At 39.7% G+C, this 21096-nt stretch overlaps 1 protein-coding gene and 1 long non-coding RNA gene across 2 annotated transcripts in view; one reads left to right on the top strand and one right to left on the bottom strand.

The window, feature by feature from the left end:
- Positions 1 to 21096, bottom strand: part of LOC139828836 (uncharacterized) — a 172335-nt gene that overhangs the window by 123886 nt on the left and 27353 nt on the right. Inside the window, exon 3 of the long non-coding RNA XR_011740838.1 lies at positions 8959 to 9064. This is a non-coding gene — a long non-coding RNA (uncharacterized lncRNA). The remainder of the gene's footprint in view (positions 1 to 8958; positions 9065 to 21096) is intronic.
- On the top strand, positions 5820 to 19984 carry LOC136106510 (homeobox protein CDX-1-like). Its single transcript, XM_065846853.2, has 3 exons — positions 5820 to 6252; positions 16085 to 16230; positions 19715 to 19984. The coding sequence occupies exons 1-3, from the start codon at positions 5820 to 5822 to the stop codon at positions 19967 to 19969; spliced, it is 834 nt and encodes a 277-aa protein (XP_065702925.1). The 3' UTR covers positions 19970 to 19984.

A 21096-nucleotide genomic window follows, 5' to 3' on the forward strand; every position in this document is an offset into this window, starting at 1 on the left:
TGAAAACAACAGTTAGGAAAAGAGATATTCTTTTCAGAACTAGCAACGTTTTCCATGTTCTTACGACACAGTCATTTACCTTAGCCATCCTAAAGGCTAAACATACATCAAGATATATTAGCTAATTCATTTCACAAGTGATGAAAGAAATAATTCATGTTTTTGCGCTCCTCATACAGGATCTCTTCTGTGGCATTTATTAAATTCTGCCATATAACTTGAGGTCATGAGTGTTACTTTTATTTTACAGATTACCAGATACACACTATCTGGTTAGCCCAAGGTAACTGAACAAACTAGTGGCACTAAGAATCATCTCAATGTTTATTCTCCCTCACTTCTGTATCTTATTACCTACTCAGACAGGTCAGCTCTCTCTTTATACAACAGAGCACTAAGCAGTGCCATCCTGGAAGCTGATGTCATTCTTTTAAAAGCATATAAACCAATTAACAACGAAAATACATTAGAAACAGAGCTGCTCCTTAAGGAATATGAGATGCAAATACTACAGTCCTGCTCTGCATTCTTCACTGTTGTCACCTCGTAAGACATTTCTACCTCCGTGAAGTGGGTGTGACATACCAGCATTCTGATGAGATGCCATCCTGCATTACACCAGACCAGCCCCACGTACTCACACCCGCCTGCCTGTGCCAGCTCAATAATTCAGCTCTATATTGCAGCACCTTTTAGACCTTTCAGCGTCCTGTTACGCAGAAAATCACTCAGAAAAGTTAACTTTCAGAAGCATATTCCCTAACAGCATTACTTCAGGTTGCAAAAGAAGAAATGTTAACAGTTAATTAAATAGCATGGCAAAAATCCCCGCAACATAACCAAAATTCTAAACCAGGACTCTTCACTAGCCTTGCCGCTTCCACGATCTGGGCATGTGACAGATAGGATTCATGTCACCCAGGGTATTCCTATTCCATATAGAGCAGAACTTTGAAATCTGAATTAGGACAAAGTCACTGAAAAACCTATTTGAAATATCTCCTTGCCATTCAGGCAGCTGCCCACTAGTTGTCCCCATTGCTTCACAGGAGTAAAGGAGCAGTGCTGGAACACGAACAAAACCTGGCTCTGAACACTAGAGCTGCTCCTGGCAGGGGGGAAGAAAAATATATTTAAAGAAATTTTTAAAATATAATTAAAAACACCTCTGAAGAATTAAAACGAGCTACTTTAGTTCTGTAAGTCTGTAGATAAGACAAAGGATGTGTAGGAGAAGGCCTACATCCCAGGACAGTGATGTGGTTACAATCTGAGAGGACCAGCATGGAAAGCTTAAGATTCAACCTTAGTAGATCTATGGCTTTATGACATGACAAAGGAAAGCCCTGCAGATCCATTCATGCAGCAGAACAGGAATAATCCAAGTGGACTGGAGCATTCCAGCCATCCCATCATCATCTGCACTATCCGATAAAAACCACCTTGAGAGATGTTTTCTCAATCAGTATCTATAGTAGACACTACTTTCTAATCTTAGAATATAGAAACTATTTCCATTTAGAACTGTGTATCAGCCATATGGTGAAAGTGGTTTAGATTCATCTCAAAAGCATGAAGTTCTTTCTTCTCTTGAAAACTCAGGACAATTTCTCATTTCCATTCATCCTTTGGCTTCTCAATGTGAGCCCATAACACAGAATTGTAACTATATTTGTTAGATTTACATGATTCTGGATTGGGTCTCTTCACAAACCAACTTGGAGAAATCTTGTTTCATGCTGGTAATGGTTGGGATTTATTATCACATAATAGATGCTATTAAGAAGGCAGAATAATATTTTACAAGGCAGCTAATTCCACCTTAATTGCTTTTTTAGCCTTAACGCTGCTACTCACAAAAGAATTATGAAAGCCTGCATATGCTTAACAAAATGTATGCTATGAATTTGGGTGCTGTATATTGCCTTTTGTTCAGCCTTCGTAAATCCGACTGATTACCTACTCCATAATATTTGCTCATAAAAATCAAAGACAAGGTAACGTCATTTCTAACGTGTCAGGCCTCCGGTACAGCCCTGTAGCTGCTCATATGTCATCCAAGGGCAGCTGTCACTTAAGTCAGCTCTGGAGATCAGAATCTACCCTTTTTGTTTGCTACATTCCACTCCAGCAAAGCTGAGAAGGGTAGTAAAGGATGAGATTCCTGTATCTTCAAAAGATAGTTACAGGGAAAACACACTCAGGGAAAAGAGACATTCCTGCTTTGTTACTCCCAGGTTCTGCTCTGGAAGGACATCTCTTTACTCAGCCACTATCATTTAATTCCTGCATGTCACAGCATAGCACACTAAGCCAAAATGTTTGCAGAGAGCTTTATCAGAACAGCAAAGCGAAATTCAGAATCATCAGTGCAGGATTATTAGCAAAATAATATAAGAAGTAAAATGCGAGTTCTAAATTTCACCAGGTTGGAGAGGAAGAGTTCAGAATTCAAAACACACTGGCAATTTTCTTTAAAATGGGCTAAAATCCTAAACCAAAACTCCTCTCAGTTTGAAATCTACAATTTAGTTTCAAATTCTAAACTTTGCTCTATGTAGTATCAACGGGTACAAAAACACCGGGCATCTGATGTGCCACCAGCTGCCTACTGAATGCCATGTGAAGTCAACTGTGATTTTTTTCACCTGTGAGTGCACTGTATTAGTGCATTCTAACAGACTTCAAGCTTTATTCACCAAAATAAATAGCTCCAAACACTTTACACATATCGTACTGTTTACAAACACTTTACAGATGTAACAACCCACTGGAGAAACTTCTGAATTTTTATTTCCAGAAGCAGCTTTGATTGAAAAATGTCATATTTCCAAAGGATTGGGTGTACATATAGATTGATCTCCCCAAGATGACACCTCTTACTAATATATATTCTTGCCAGAAAGTATGGAAAGCAACTCAAATCCAAATCCCTTTATACTTCATGTTTGAGAACCTATGGAAATATTTAGTTTTAAATGAACTATATCAGCATGTGACTATTCACATAAGCCCAGCAGTTAAAAATGCATCTAAGTCTAAAGACTGTGGTTCAACCAACAGCTTAGAGTCAAAGGATGTAAATTAAAAAACAAACGTGGACTAACTGCAAACGAAATAGAGCTTGTTGAAACCAGCCCAACTTAGGGTACTTGGGAATCTAAAGGAATCAGTTCCCTGCTTAGTGGTCACAGCATGTGGTCAGAGGAGTAAAGTATTGTTAGTTTAACAAGTACATATTGTAAAGTGCTTTCTTTAAGCAGCATGGAACAAGGTGAACAGTCTCCTTCCATGTCAATATATACACACATTAGCTGAAAACATCAAAATGTATTTTTATATAATATTTTTTTTTCCTAATAAACACGGATAAACATTATTATAATGCTTTTAGCATGACTACAGTCTGGTGTATGCAACAGTGCTGACTGCTGAAGAAGGGCAAGTCAGGATCTAAACCAGGCAGTGAGACCTGGCCCTTCTGCAGTGTTTTGTGCTGTTGGTATATTAGGTAACTAAGGCCCGCAGGAAAAGTTTTGCTGAATCATAATGAGAACATTTTCCAGACAGCTGGAGGGCTACAACTAATGCTACTGTAAATAAGCAAATGCTGCATCTTCCTCTAGCTGACTTAATGTTACACCTGCATTCAGGAGAGGTACAGAAATGCTTAAAAGGATGGGTCTTCAATGGTTCTGAAGAGGAAGAAAGGAAATTGAAATGAATTTACAACAAAAAGCTGTAAAGTATCTTTTTCTTTATAACTATTTCCATACAGTCTGTACTTGAGAGGTACAAAGCAACCGTACTGCTCTAAATGATTGAGAAAGGGAGGGAAACACTCCAGAAAAAAAAAATAGAATATAAATCACGCTACATTTAAATCTCATTGCACCGCTAACTACAGACACAAGCTATCTACAGACACCAAATTCAGAATTAAACGAATATGATTTACTCTGCTCCTACAGGAGAATTAGGCTGTTAGATACATGACGTACCGATTACTGAGCTCCCTGGATCTGCGGAGTCTGTACCAGCAGCTGTACGTGCCCACTTTGAATGGCCAGCTCTCACAGATGTGTATGTTGCAAATGAATAAGCTCACATATACCAGTAGAAGAAACAGTTCCTGCCAACTTCCCCCCACCTAATGATTTTTAGACAACCTTCCAGCAATTACGACAGCAAAACATTGTCCTCCAAAAGGGCTCAAGAAGCAAGAATTAAAAGAGTACAAGTTTTACCAAAGCGCACAGGAGGAAAATCTTAAATACTCAGAGAAGGCAGCCTGTGCTTCTCCACCTACCCCTGAAATTAACAGTCAAAAAGGGTTTTTCCACGACTAGAGCTACAAACCATCTCGTGAACACCGCCTAAGGACACCATTCTCTCACAAAAGGAAACAAGGGTGTTGTCAGGTGTGTGAAGTGATTCTTCCCTCCTGGGAACCAGGAGGAACCTGTAAGTTTAAATGGTGTTAAAGTGCAAAAGACTCTCAAAGAAAAAATACACCTCTGAACAAAGAAAAAACTCATTATACTTTGCACCTGTTTAGGAAAAAAATCCTTTTAACAAGTTGGTTCATTAATAAAGGTGCAATTGAGTATCACATCATTAAAGGAACAGGAATGAAAACAGAGTAAATTCTCATTAAGAAACAATCCTAAGTATCTATCTCATTAAAAAAAAAAAAAAACAACAAACCAGCACTTTCTCTTCATGGTCCTGGTTATAGATAATCTGTCATAAGAATTTGTTACTTACAAACACAGGATTGCTCCTGTAAGTTAGGAAACTGCTTTTTGAGCTAAAAAGCTAGAACTTGTACCCGTATTTCTAAGAAAAGGTGTCACTTATTGTGAATGAGCACAGCAATGAGAACAGAAAAACCTTTAGGGAAAACTGCCACTCATTTCAATATCACAAACAGGACACAAGCATAGGGAAAGTGACAAATTTTGCATTCTCTCAGTAACAGATTCTCTTTCTGTTAACATTGTAAGTAAGAATAGAGAAACTTCAATCACTGTGGCAAGCAGCCAGCTCATGAATAGGCTTGCTAACATCAACAAGACTATTCGTATGAACAAATGCTCAAAATGACTATGAGACTTCTTGTATATCCTTTGTAATGTTAAAATCAGAAGGATTACTGTGGTTTCTAAGTGCTCTCCCACATGGACTAAGAGCTGAAGTCAAGATGAGTGCTCATGTGAGAAACTATGTAAGAGCTGCAGTTAAAGACTGAACTGGTCTTTGCAGTTAAAAAAAATAATATGGCACATTCTAAAAAAAGAACTACTGGACTGGCAGATACCAGGCTTTAACTAACCATAACCTAGCGCCTAAAGTTAGATTCTGACACGTATTACTCAAGAAAAATACTACTAATTCTGTCTGAGCAGTTATTGGTTAACTATATATGCAACTCTGCTTGAAGACCACAAGATTTCAAACTACATTCAAAAAGTATAGAACCGGGATGGTAACATATAAAGGCTCTGTGAGAAAGGAAGCACTAGAACTAGCAGCAAGGTGGGGTTGCCTGCATGGTCAGCCCTTCATTTGAATGCAAATGTAATTTTGGGGCAGGCAGTTATCTGTGACATCAGGCAGGACCTTAGTAAACTGTTACCACCAGCACCTGGTAAAACCATTGTTAATCATGTGTAGTAAAGGGACATCAGGGCTAGCATGAGTCATTTATAGAGCCAGTCAGGGCTAGAAAAGAGAGAGAAAGAGGAGGGGAAGAGAGATCAAACAAACCCTGTGAGGAGCAGGATGTCCCAGCAAGACAAAGCCAAGCTGTGAGCATCATGTATGTGAGTTATCTTTTGGATAAAGAAACCAGCATGTATCCAGGATCTGCAAGGTGCAGCAGCAACAACCTGCCAGCGCAAAACTTTGTGTCTACGCCACCCTACTCCGATTACATGGGATATCATCATGTGCCAAGTCTGGACACCCATGGCCAGCCCGCGGGAACCTGGGGATCTCACTACGGCCCACAGCGGGAGGACTGGAACGCCTACGGCCCAGGACCTTCCAGCACGGTCGCTGCTGCCCAGCTCAATGGCTCATCTCCTGGACAGGTCTCCTACAGTTCTGCTGATTACAGCTCCCTCCATCCTGCCGCACCTGGGGGGTTACCGCCTGTAGAAACAATTAATGCCCAGCAAATCTCTCCCAACAGCCAAAGGCACAGCTCTTACGAATGGATGAGGAAAACGGTGCAATCCACTTCTACAGGTACGAGGGCACTGAGGTTTTATGCTGAGAAGATATTTCACATTTTTGCATTGTTGGGGTTTTTTTGCCGGGTTTCCTGTTTAGAGGGAAGCGTACTGTTTAACAAAGGAAGATCCTAATTGCTCTGAAGGATGATTCCCTTGCTAGCAGTTAATATTAGTTCAATTACTGGATCCTGGTTTTGATCAGCTATTTCTTATATTTCTTTCTTGACCTTTAATGTTGAGGCAAATGAAAAGCAATGTCCTTTGACAGCGAAGTATTTTCCCTTCAGATATGTTAACAAAATTTGTGATATCAAATAATTGCTTTTAATAGGAGTCCTATAGATCAGAACAAAGCAGCATGTCTGCAAATAAAAATCATGATGAAAGTATTGTCTTTCACCACCACCTATATTTTGCTTGTTTTCCTCAAGTTTTAGAGTACATACGAGGAGTTCAAGTAAAATAGATACAGTGGGGGGGCTAGAAATCAGACTTTGTATTACAACCAACCTGTCTAAACCTCAGAACACTGAAATGAAACGAGTTCTGCTAGATCATGCAGTCAATTCTTTTAAAAAATGAATGATAAGGATTGCTTCACTTCGTAGTAGTAGCTCTCAGAATATGAAGAAATACAAAGATCCACGGTAACACAATCAGTTAATCCAGTGACAGATCAGTTTCTGATGCATAATAGTACATGAGTACAAAACAGGTCTTCAACAGTATTTAACCAGTAAAAGTCAGTCACAAAGCATGAGGAAAAGGTTCTGATTGTGATGAGGAATGATAGAAAAAATATAAATACTGAGCATCCCTAAAACAAACATCTGTACCTTGCATGAATAGAATAAAAAAAAAAAAAAAAAAAAGAGAAGAAAAAAGAAAGCAAAGAAGGAAAAGAGGGAAAACTGCCTGAAAGAACGGAGGCACAATCCATGATGTAAAAGTATTTGATCCTCCAAGGTGCTGAGCAGCTTTGACATGCACTGAGATCAGTAGAAATGAAGGATGCTCAGTACCCTCCCTGAACAGATGCTCACAGCATTTCAGTTGCACCCCAGAAAGGTTGCTTTCCTTTCAGCCCTTCCTCCCAACCCAGCTCTGGCCACACGTGCCTGCAAATATTAGTTTTCAAAGCAAGTACTGAATCAGTCTCTGATGGGAAAGTAATTACTTAAAACATACTTCAGGAAAATGAAAGCAACTGTACAGAAAAATGGTTGTTATTAAAATACTGCATCTGATCTATATGGATAGAGTCATCCTCATTCCTGCTGAACACAACTTCAGTTCATAGTCCATGGAAGTCAACAGGACAATCAGAGTAGGTTGTTACTCTGGGTGAATAAGAATTTGGGCTTTTTAAAATCATATTTGGTTCTTCACTGAACACTACCAAACACACCCCCAAAAAAACAGAAGAGAGCCAGTCTGCTTACTTTTGAGTAGTCCTTACAGGGCAATGAAATTGCTCACAAACTATATGACTTGCAGATGGCTGCATATTTGCCCAAATAAACACTACTTTTCATCTCTTCTTCACCTACCTGCCTCTTGCTCCTGTGGATTTAAATTGCTGCCTGTCTGAAAGACCCAGTTTGATCTGTCTGTGCTGTTACTTGTATAGTGGGGACACTGAGATATCTATCTCTCTATATATATAATATAGAGATACAATATATAGATATAATAGATAATAACATTCTGTCTGCTTAAGAAGCGTTCTAACCTTCCAAATTTCATGCCTGCAAGGGTCAGAGCATTCACAGGAGGTGTTGGGAGTCTCTTCGTTCTCGAATGGTCCAACGAGATATCAAGCATCTTCATCTCAAGAAGTTAAGAAATCAGCATGTCATAGGAGCGCATCCTCCCAGACACCCATGGGCCAGTGTAAGGCCCTCTGAAGTTAGTGGGAGCCCATCCATTCATTGCATAGGTACTAGGTCGTGCTTCAGGGAAAAATCCAGATAAGTAATTCTCCTGCTGCCTCTTCCCTTCCCTTCTCTTTTTTTTTTTTTTTTTTGCTAGTCCAGCAATGCTTAGTACCGATACATCTGCTTCACTGGAGCTGGTTCCTTTTTCTTCATTAACTCCTTTTGCTCTGTTTAAAAGCACAGGCACCCTGTCTTTCCCCGTTTTTGCCCTAACACCAGTGTCAAATCTAGTAACACACTTGAGTTTGGTTCTGAGCATGCAAGTGTTTTCCAGTGTGTGACCAGGCTAACTGCAAGTACCAATATTGTTTGCTGGATCATGATCAAAATCCTCAGCATATTCTTAGATGGAATCCATTGCTTTTTATACCCCTAAAGCTGTATGCATACATTGAGCATTCCCCTTCTGTCTCTTTGTAAAACCTTTAGGAATTGCAGTAGAGGTTTTGTATAGGCAAGAGTGAAGGAATCCCACCTATTATTTATTAGATTTCCTTATTCCATGTGAACAGATATGAGCCACTATTCTTGAGGGCGGAAAAACTGAGGCTCAGACTTACCTGAAGTGACCAGAACAGAAATTACTCCGAGAAATTAACTGTATTATTTGTTCATTACAAATGAACAAAGGGTGGTCTCTGTCCAATACTAGTTATTATTTCAATATGGAAACAATAATAATTAAGGCAAGTGATTTTTGCAAGATATTCTTGAAAGTGTGCCAGAAATGTTCCTGTTATCCCTTCATGATCAGGAGTGATTCTTTCCAAAAGTTTACGTACATTGAGTAGACTTGACTTGTAACAGCTACAGAAACAAGGCCCAGAATCAATGACACTTCCATCTCCAGAGATTTCAGGGTTAGCTTCTCTCTTGTGGCCTCATTACCTGAGAGATGACAAACAAAATACTGTATTGAGATTTCTACCACTGGCTCATGCCCTATAGGTCTTTTCATACTCTGTTACCTACACAACTAACCTGGAACAAAAGAAGAAATTATTTCAAGTCTTACTCTGTAACTTTAAAACCAACATTCAGTATAAACCCATGTCTTCAACTGGTGTTAAGTGATGCTTATGAGGTTATGTTACTTGAAACCACTGGAAGATCTCAGTATTTAATGTGAGACTATCATCCTGGTTTAGTGCTACTGGAAGGCATTTCCCGCAGGAAAGACCTAACAAGGCTTTCATCCATCACTGTCCCTCTGGCTGAAGGGTGTCTGAGTGTCTCTCCCTGGAACTGGAGGGATTGGGACCCAATCCTAAATGCAGTACACACAGGATCCAACGTCTAATCACGGCATTCTTGAGGGTGTTCGGGAACCAGGAGAAAGCAAATACGTTTTGACTCAAAACACTTGAAGGAGGAAACACTGACTACTTAGTATTTTCAACTGAGAACTGAAAAAGACCCTTCTCTAACCCTTAAACTGCTCGTGTCCCCTCTCCTAAACCACCACTTTGACAGGGCAAGCAAAGCCAAGGCAACTAGCAGTTGTAACGGGACAGAACAAAGCCACAACTAGAGATTTGAGGTGGCAATTCCACACACACACACAGAGCATAATTACAGGCAAATTCTTTCATGGAAAGTAGAATAAAGCCACCTTAGAACAAGCTACAAATCTCCTCCTGTTGATTTTGAAATTTTTATGGAGATACGTAATCACTCACACAGGAGGAGCCTTTACTGTTTCCTTTGTGAGAAAACAACGTACATCTGTGGTAAAACTGCGCCCAAAGCCATGAGTTTGAACAGTTAACTACAGGCAGTTCCAGCAGCAATAAGAATTTGCTCACAAAGCTGAAAGTACATCTTAAAATCTCCACTTGGGTTTCCATATAACAGGGAGGGAACAAGTTTTAAACAGACGTAAGCTACGAGCAGACTTTTCCTGTAGATGACACCTCTCCTATTATCCTTGTTCAATAAAAATTTACTCTGATCATTACCAAATGCACTATAAATATATTCCCTCAAAGAAGTTACATTTCCTCAAAGTCAGTGAAGAAAAAGCAAGCCCCTTAAGAAGCTATTCCATAAAAATGCTGAATGCCTAAAGAACATATAACACTTGGAAAAAAAATTCAGTTACTCATTTGCTTTTTAGTCTATACAGTCCTTGGAAATGGGATTTCTTGGCACTTAGAAATCCACCTACATTTTCTGCAGGTTGGATCCTTCTGGCAAACAAAATCCATACAGGGCGGTCTCTGTCCAATCATTGTTTAAAGGTGACAAAAATGACTCTGCTTTGGATTCAATTGCTTCTGTATGATGAACAGAAAAGTTTCCACTAGCAAAGGGAAGGACAGTATTTGGCCAATGAGCTTTATGACAGAACAGCAGAACATAGTCAACATTGAAAACTTTAGCAGCTTAAATTGAAGCCAACAGAACAGAAGGAAAATTCTTCAAGTCTGTTGGAAGGCTCCAATTCTATGATCCTATCCTGTTCTTTTTGGCACAAGTCATGTGAACACATATAGCAAGAACAAATGATCAAGACTCAGCAGAAAATACAAACATAGAATTTCACCATGTTCCACAAACCTTTATGCATCCAGCTTTGCAATAATGAATACTTCTACTCATCACACTAAGACTCCTGGCCAGAGTAATATTACTCACATGATACAGGATCAGATCTATGTAACATTTTCTAATCCAATGGCAGTGTATGATAGGTTTGTGGCGTTTTTTAATTTAACTTTACAGAACATCATGTGCAGCACAATGTCCATCTTCAATACTTATTACTTTTGCTTCACAACTTCAATTAAGGCAGTAAAATTACACTAGGGAGAATTTGCCCCCTTCTTTTCCCATACTTATAAAGTGCATAAATATCAAAAATCTCCAAATTCTGAGGCCTAATCTCTGACAATCTTTATCTTTATAAACTCAAAAACTAAGACTAATCTCTCTCTTCATACTGAGTACATCTTCAGGACAGAAAGCTGTTTCACATTTCGAGCTGACTTAAGCTAACATCCAGTCATCAAGTACAGACATTAACTCCCTCTGAAACAACAGTGGACTATGGAATCCAGATTAAAATGCTTTATAAGTAATCTGACAGTAATCCCACATTATTCTATACTATGACACCTTCTGTCTAAATTAGGTAGCTTCTGGAGGTGATGAAGGCTGCCAATTTCAGTAGACTAAGAATATTCCTGAACATTTAAGAGAGCAGGCACTGAAAAAAGGGCCAAAGCTAGTTCTAATGCTAATTCATCTTGCTTTGTAAACTAGTTGTGAGGTCCGATGGTGGTTTTTTTTTCCTTTCCTGGGCTACATTGTCTGAGGTTTTGAGGCCTATCTGTCATATTGAGGCAACAGACCCTTTTAACACTTCACTTCGCTTTGATATGCAGTCTCGTCTCTTCCTTCTCCCTCTTTTCTTCAGGAGTTATATTGCCGGAAAGGGTGATGATTTTCACAGCAAATAAAGAGGCCTTCTCCTGGCTTTATTGTCTTCAGAAGAAATGCTCTGTGAATTTTATGACCAATGGGAAAGCTGTTCCCTTCCCCCAACTCAAAGCCTGGCCAGTCACAAAAATTGCTGGAGCGGGTGTGATAGAACAGGATTGTTAAACTATATCTCACGAAGAGTGTTCTAAGTCTGAAATGTCCTGTTTCTTGGTACTCCAAAGGCACTCTTCAAGAGCCACTATTTGCAAAATAGGTTTTTGACAAAACTCTCTGTTCTTAAACAGCTCACTAAACGCAGGAAATCCACTCCCCCAACACAAAGGCACTCATACTGCAAAAGTGGTTGCTTCAAAGCTCTTTTGTGTCATTTTCCTTCCACCCAACTACTAATAACCTCTCCAACCACTTGCAGCTCTGTAGTATAGCAGTCCAGGACAGAACCCATTTCCAATAAAAACAACACTATATTGCTGATCAAAATTATAATCTGTCATTAACAAGATTAATTTAGGTTGCAGAAAATTAAATGTTGGTAATTTCTCTCACCTGAGTAAAATATGCAGGGTTTGACTAAAGAATTGGATTAAAATATTAACCTTTATCATTGCACCATTATCTCCTAAAGAAGTCTGAGAAGCGAAGAACATCCTTCTGCTATCTTTGGGGTGAAACCATTAGTCCTACCTCAAATTGTACTCAGGTAATACTTCTTGAAATAAAATGCATCACTGTAAATAAAACCAGGAAGCAGATCTGAAAGATTTGGCTCAGAATGCAGTAGAATGGATCTATTCCAGCTCACAGATGGAATTTAGAGGCTGAAGTCCCAAACTGTTTAGTGATAGGTTTTGTTGCTGCTGTTTAACTTTGGCAAATAAAAGAAAGGTGTACTTTGCCTTTGAAAGGAAAAGCCATATGCAGACTAATTCCAACCCAGAATCCAACAAAGGCATTAGCAAGACTCTCACTAACATCAATGGGAGTCTGGGGAAAGGCCTAACAGAGTCAAACACAGCTAGGCCAGGACTAAAAGTATTTTCTCAGAAGAGCCAGGCAGATCTCAGCTCCCATTGTCTGGTGTCTCTCACTGAGGGTATTACCCTACACAAAATAGCAAATTATTAAAGACAAGATTGATGTGACAAATCCTAGAGACTCATAGACTTTTAGGAAGGAAGCATTCACCTTTTGACTGTCTAGTTTAAAATTATTCTCTTAACTTACCTTAAAGAAAGAAATTAGATGTGAAGACTCCCAATCTTCCTTCAAAAAGAAACCAGATATTATCATTGCTACTAAAAATAAACATAAAGCTACCCATACAAAATTAAAATATTGTTATGGGAGAAAGTTCTGTGTTGTACATGAATTTAATTTCTTCTTCAGGTTAAAAAGCAAAACACTCAACCCTCTCCTACTCAGATAATAAGGGGTTTTAGCACTTAAAACCAGAAACAGGAAGGTTTATCTCAAAGTTCACCACCTTGTTTTGGCAATAGAAGAACATTTTATATTTGTCTATGGCTTCTGAATGAGAATAGAGTTCAAGATAAGATCACCTTGTTGCTCTTTTGCGTAATCCATCTTAACAACATAGAGGGGACTAAGGAAACATTTTAAACATTTTCTCCCATAGAATGACCCCAAATTCCCATTTAAAGAGGGAGAAAAAACCTAACCAAACCACCGTCTAGGGAGATCAAAAGTTAAAAAATATCAAGTGAGGCATTAAAGCACCACAGGTGACTGTATGTTAAACAAACAATTTACACTTCGAATGAACAAACCCAAATGTCCTAGCGGTTATGTGGACTGAACTGAATAATTGCTGTTCATTGGAGACTCTCAAATTCTTACCATAATGTTGTAAAATTAACAGCACTTTTCACTTGATTATCAGTGTAAACATACTTGAGCTAATTCTGCTTTCACTATGGTTTCGCAAGGACAGAAATTCTACTGAAATGAGAATGTCCTGTGTATGTACCCCAGCCAAACACAGCAGAGCAGACCCTGCAGAGGGAGGTTAACACTTTTGAGTCAAAGTGGTTTTGACTGCACAGATTGAGCAGAAACCCCAGCACAAGGAACAAACACACCTATTTTCCCTATTGAAATATTCCAAGTAAACAGGCTGATGGCCTCAAGACACTTGGAAAATACCCACAGCATTGTAAACTCACTATTCACACATAGTTCTTGCCCAGGGTTGCACACCACGGTGCGTGGAAGCTGATGGATCAAATTTTGATGTAGACCTTGTTCTACAAGCCTGGGAAGGGTCCTAGAGAAACTCTGTCGTGTAGGGCGAGCAAGTTATTATTCACAACCAGAGGTGTAGCAACATCTGTTTACAGCATTACACTAACCAGGACTTCCAGTATAGAAATGTATATACTGTGTATATATATCTAATGTGTGTGTATATAGATAGATAGATTGATCTAGGATCTATACCAACAGTACAAAAAGGATTAAAGCCTGAAGAACCCTCTAATGCAAACAGTACCCTGGTGAGTCAAAAATTCTTACAAGTAGTAAAATACTAACTGCTAAATGCTGGAAGAGAAAATAGCGGTATACAAGCAAGCAGAAGGCAATGTCAACATTAAATATGTTTAGCTATTAAAACGAAGGGATATTATATAACCCTCCACAGATAAGAGGGGAAAAACAAAACAAAACAAGATGAACCTGTGAAACTAAATGATGAATTAAGGGATAAAGTACTTCAAGATTCTGCTATAGTTCTGTACCCTGAATTCTGATCTCTGTGTGCTACTTAAACTTCAAAAACAAGGGGAGTTGGAAGGAGGGGCCTTTGGGACCACTGATACACGAAACCTCCAGCTATTCTCTCCTGCAGGAGGAAGCTGGTTGCCCGGGGCAGTGTGCCATGGTGATCTGCTCGGTGACTGAAATTTTACCAGCTCACTCTCTGATAATCTATTTTAGTCCTCTCCAATCAAAATTAATTGCTCTCATTAGGAGTGCAACTATTACGAGTTCGAGGAACCTGTATTTTGAAGAGCTAGGCATGCACATATTCTTTTGAGAAAGAGATCTGTAAGCAAACACGAGCTGTTGTTTGCTACCCTGCAGCAACAGCAGACTGATACAGGCAGCAAGCCATCATATGCCTTGAGTTTTATGCATCATCTGAGAGAACCTGAATCCAAGGGGGCTGTTCTATTATAGTGACCACTGAGGACACAAAGATTCACAACCTACAGTGTGACAGCAAGACTCACTGCAAAACACAATACCAACTAAAATTAGATTCCCTGACAATTTACAATCTAAGTATATACATCTGAAGAACTGTCCATATGAAGACAGACAAGGAAGCACAAAAAAATGGTAAGACTCTGGTTAGCAAATATGAGAACACTCTTCTTAACACAGCAATCATCCAATCTTTCAAAAAATGTAAGATGACCTTAGGCTAGAGCTCAGGGTTCTTGGTTTTAAGCAGGTGTTTACATCCAATATATTGATTACCTAATATGAACATTAATAACAGAGGAAAGGTGGGTGAGAAAGGAAGCATCAGTAGCCTTTCCCATTCTCAACTCTCTTTCACTACCGCCAACGCATTCTGTCCTCAGAAATTATCCTGCATGGGATCCATAAAATTCCAGCTACTTGCATCTGTGTTCACTGGCTCATGTCATTTGCCATTACCTTTTAATGACCCAGATACTGCTGAGCCACGTCTGCTTCAGTCAGCTGTACCCGCAGCTGAAAGGATGCAGCAGTGCTGCTGGCAAAAGAACAGATGCTGCAGTTCTATCATTGTTCAATGTCTTTTGTTAAGTATTATTGGTTTCTTTTTCTCTTTTTTATTAACCATCACCTGAAAATCCATGTTACTATTCCCTGTGCTATTATCAAGTCGTGGACAGACTCTGCCAGACTCAAAGGAAAAACACAACCTCCAAATTGCAGTAAGAATCACAATACTGTATTCATTTTCCTAGCAACGAGAAGTGAGGAACTTTGGAAGCTCTCAACAGAAGTATTTTCTGTGCAGTAAAATATCCTTCACAATTTCGCTCTGAAGCAGGTAGCCGTGTATCAGCTTTAGGGACAGAGGAACAGAGCGATTCAAGAGCAGGCAGGAAACCTGCATCAGAGTTGGCAACAGAATCCAGGTTTCCTGGCTCCTTGCTCTTAACAAGAACGCCTTCCCTTTCCCAACCGGTAACACAAGGGTGATAAAGGATATGAGAAGTAGTTTATCATCTATGTACGAAGAAGCAAACCCAAAATCTGATGGTATGAACCTCTTGTGTTGTCAACCAAGACCAAGTCCCCTGCAGTCAAGGGAATTACTCTGGGTAAGTGCATGGAGAATCAGGCCTAAAATACCCACAAACATTTTCGAATGTAAAGCCAGATATTTTTGTGTTACTAAAGTTAAAAAATTCTAGCTTGAAGCAATGTGTTCTTCTTTCAAAACAGGTAAAACAAGAACAAGAGAGAAGTACCGAGTGGTTTACACAGATCATCAGAGATTAGAATTAGAGAAGGAATTTCATTACAACAGATACATTACAATCAGGAGGAAGTCTGAACTTGCTGCAAACCTAAGACTTTCCGAGAGACAGGTAGAGTATGGATCACCCATTCAGGATTTCCTTTGAATTTATTATTGCGGATGAGGACATAGCCATACTGGTTAAGAACACGAAAATGCTAATGCCTCAAATAACCAAACAATGCAACTGGGTTCCCTTTGCAGTGCAGGAACTCCAACTATCCAGCTGAACGGCCCGATAGCCCTTTTTGAAATGAGTGCATTTCTAAATATCCCATCAGCACTTCTGCAGCTCTCATAGTGACATCAGGGAGCTGTGCAACAACACAGAAAAAGCAAACACCGGTCTTATATACAGTCCTGTTCTGAGAAACAAGAGTTTAAAAATATCAACAAAATCCTACCTGTATTTCTGTTTTACTGGGGTAGTTGTAGTAGGGAGAAATTTTTGCCAAAATTTCTAAAGCAGATATCCTGGTTCTGCTGAAGTCAATGGGAATACTATAACGAGTTTCAACAGGGTCAGTCTTAGCAGAGAATGGAAGTGATGAGCTCAAGTATGTTGAGGACACTTTAAGGTATTTGTTTCTTTGGCTGCCTTCAACCTTTTGATAAAGATTTCCTACATACTTGCTGCTCCTTTCTCCTACCCCTATTTCCCCCTACCTCCTCCAAATTCTACTCTGTTCCCACAATGTAAATCAAAGCACAATCCTTTCTGGTCAAAAGATATAGATGTGCCTTGTTCTTCAATCGTGCAGTTGCGACGCCTGTGGCACCCCCCACCAAAGCCAAGCGGGTCCATGGCCCCTGGCTCTCCTGCAAACAGCCGAGATAAGATGCCAAGCCAGATCTCCCACAAAGATGCTCACGACACAGGTCGAGCAAATGGTCAGCCTCGTTTTACTTCGCAGTTTCTTGATGCAGTACACTGAAGTAAGCAGCCAAACAGAAAATTAAAAGCTTTATCAAAGGAAGTCCCTGAAGAGATTTCAGCACACAGTATGCTCACTTGGTGCCTTTTGTATTTGCAAACCGTCACAGCACTGTTTGCTCAGTCAGCTGTTTTTCAGTGTCATTCATTGAAAATTATGCCTGATTCACCATTGTCTACTGCGCAGGGATAGTCCAAAATCCACCTAGTTGTAGCACTGTTCATCCAAACTGGACTTGTTCACGCAGCACACACTGAAAGAGCTTACAGAAATGCAGAAGGGAAGACCCATTTTGCAAATATTTCTCAGTCAGCTGCTTAATGTATTTAATTATTGAAAATTAAAATTATTTCAAAGAGGTATAAAAAAAAAATACACTATGTGTCTTTTTGCTGGCTATTAAAACCTTAGGAACTTGGCTTCATTTTGCCGAATTTAAAAATTATGACCCTGCTTCTGTAAACAACCAAAAATATTTACTTCAAAATTCCTAGTCCAGTGATAATTCCTGATAAACCGTTTCATTCATAAATTTGAAGTGATGAAACAAAAAAGACAGGATATAAGACTTGACATATATTGGGGAAACATGGCAAGAGTTTTGGCAATATTTGCTCTTCTTTGTAATCAATATATGTCATGAATGAAATTAATGCCAGTGCATAAAGCCTACATCTCAGAAGTCAATTTTGAAAATGTACGATTAAGAAATAACTGATCTATATTCCCATTACTACCCTTTCATGCAAATTAAACCACCTCGTCATATGAATGTGACTGAACATGCCCAGTCCTCTGCCAAGTTCCACCGCATTCAGCCTAAAACCTGAAATTTTTCTGGAAAAGCTTTTTTTCCTGGCTATGCCAAAATCCCAGCCAGGGCACTGGAAGGAATATCTCAAGACCAAAAGAAACAGAACAATTGTTTAAACAAGGAAGGAAAGATGTAATATCTAATGAAGAAAGAAACAGACAAAACAAAGCATTGCTAATATAGGAAGGACACAGAAATAAAGAAGATGATGAGGACAAGAAAGAAGAGAGATATTAGACTTCAGAGGAGGAGTTATTTGCATAACAACAGAACAATGGAAAAAAAAATACTGAAAAGAAGGAGGGCAACACATGAAGAACAAGTGACCAAGTTGGCTTTCGGTCTAACATTACAGATCTGTATTTACTTGTAGTTATTTGACAGTATTTGAGACTGGTTTAATGGAACATCATTTCGTACTGAAACGATGTTCCAGAAACTAGACAACAAAATGAACTGCCAAATGTCTCAGATAACAGCCTGGGACCTAAGAGACCTAGTTCAAATTTCCACAAGCTTCGGCTATATCCAATTTTTTCAATTGTAAAATGCAAATAATAACGTCTCGAGGATAAGTGTCGTGGTTGAGACGGACGAACGACAGATAAGTACACCAAGACTTATCACAGAGATTCCTTTAGGTGTTTTGTGGGACTTCACCACTGGTTTTCTTTCAAAACACAACCTAGTAGCCACAGGTGTTATCACCTCTTCCTGTTTCACCTCCTTTGGGATCATCATTCTCTTTCACTTTCTAGCAAAGAATAACTGAACAAACCAGTATTTCTCAGCAAACTATTGATTTTTCTTTAGGTTACAGAAAACGGTGACAGAAGTTTTTCCTTTGCCATCTGGACTCCAAGAAAACACAACATATTAGAATGAGGTAGCTTGATTCATTACACTGACTAGACATAATACAGAGCCACTTCCAAGGACAAATAGCTGGCATGCACTGCTTTAAATCCAACACTGGGGATTCATGTCCAAAGACATTTCAGTTCCCATAGAACATTCACCTTTTCACACCTAAACAAGTTCTGCCGTGTTTTCAACTGACCATTCTTCACCCATTTCATCCCATGTCCTCACCTATCCCACTCTAATCAAAACCCATACACTCTTCAATAGTTGCTTCATTTCTTCCCAAAGATGACTGCACTTCTGTGACAGCATAATGATCAAGCAGTGGACTGTGTGGGAAGCAGCAGCAGATTCTGGCTCCATCTATGAATGCAACAAAAGGCACTCGGCTAATAAGGCACTGCTAATACAGTATTTTGAATTAGCGTGGTGCACCAAGAGTAGTGTGCTGGTGTTTCCATTGGGTTACACATTGGAGCTAACCACCTAACGTGCAGCATCCAAACAGAAAAGGTTTTGTGCCTCAGTCACTAGGCCAGTAACAGGTTGTGACTTGCTCTGACTAGCACATATAGTTTTCAATTTAAAGATACTCTCGGATTCTTTTTGCCATCACTATGACACAGGAGATTCTGCTCTGTTAGATTTTGTACCAAAAAACCCGAAATCTACATTCATTCCATAAAGAAATACCTCCTAAAAATAAAGGATTAACACCGAAAAAGCTCTTTTTATCAAGCTACTACTAAATATTTTATTACCAGATAGAAAAGATTAGACGTATGAAAAACAAGCAAACAAGTCTGTTGTCTCAGTTTGCCACTACACTCTTCATTGGTACTCATGCAATTGATATTTCCTATAACCCTTGACTGTATACATAAAGGACTGCATTGCATTCTATTAGCAACTGAACAAAAATTTCCTCTGCTCCTCTGCAGGTGAAAATCTGGTTCCAGAATCGCCGAGCCAAAGAAAGAAAATTAATGAAGAAGAAAATGACTCATTTTGACGGCAGCAATCTTGGCTCTATGCAGAGTGACTCTGGCTCAGTGAGCCCGATGCCAGTTCCTGACCAACAGACTCACTCAGAGATGCCCAGTTCTTTATTTCCACCTCCACCTCCTCCACCGCAGCTTCCCATGAATGGTTTGCAGCACAACGGGAACCTGCAGCAGGTAGTGGCCTCTCAGTGAGGCTGCGCGAAGAGCGACTGCATCATGAACGCTCTAAACTATCAGTACACGGAGCACTACAGTAGGAAAAAGAGAGGCCAACGGTAGCTGTTTTGCAGGAGTCCCCAGCATGACACAGTTCTGGGCACATATGCTTCAAGTACAGTAAACCAAAAGCCACTTGCCAGGTCTGCAGCATAGCGCAAGTTCCCAAGGGCGATGGAACTGTTGTGTGCCAGGAGTCCTAGTCACAGGGAGCCTCTGCCAGAGTATGCCGTGCCGCGGTGGAGCCAGCCGGCATGGACCCCTCCAGCCACGTGGCGGTGGGCAGGCACTGGGAGGGAAGAGAGCTGAGGACCAGATACAGCCACAGGTTACAGAACCCTGCAGACAAAAAACAACACAAAACGGGCCACGGGCAACACAAGAAGTGCTCTGTTGGTCCCTTGCCCCTAGGTGAAGAGTATATTCCTTCTCCTTTGATCTCCACACAGGTTCCATGTACTAATCTCACTTTCACGGACTTTACACATGGATCTTGATAAATTAAAACCTGGCTTATATGTTTTGACCCACTTGATGGAAAGCCTGGGTCATGGTGATTGCACTCATTACATGTTAAGGGCAAAGGTCAGAGATGAGCTTTTTGGAATGTTTTGGTTTTGACAGGTATGATTTCCAATGCTCCACACACTGGTATAAACATGCACTCTTCAATCTTACCATAAATATTTTGAAAGCATTCTAGAATTGTGAATCTGGGCCCAAGTTCATTTTTGATAGAAAAAAAATCATGTCAGACTCATCTTGTGTCCTAAAAGAAAGAGCAAAGTAGGGGGAAATGCTTTTCACAAGTGTAGGTATTTCAAACCTGACTGTATTGCATGAGACAGTATAGCCCATGGATATGAGACAATACAGCCCATGGATAAAGATGCAATAATTGCATTCAACCAATTTTAAATGTGGTCCAGCTTTCAGAGCTATCCTGACACTAAAAAAAATCTGATAAGGCAAATTAATGGAAGACAAAACAAACAAATATTTCACTTAAAAATAATCTCTCAGCAATTTTTGAGTGGGCCTCAATTCCTGAAGTGCTGATCCTTTCCATCCTAAGCAGAATTTGGCAGGTAAGCAGTACTCAG

The sequence above is a fragment of the Patagioenas fasciata genome, chromosome 11 (assembly GCF_037038585.1).
Source record: "Patagioenas fasciata isolate bPatFas1 chromosome 11, bPatFas1.hap1, whole genome shotgun sequence".
Taxonomy (NCBI): domain Eukaryota; kingdom Metazoa; phylum Chordata; class Aves; order Columbiformes; family Columbidae; genus Patagioenas; species Patagioenas fasciata.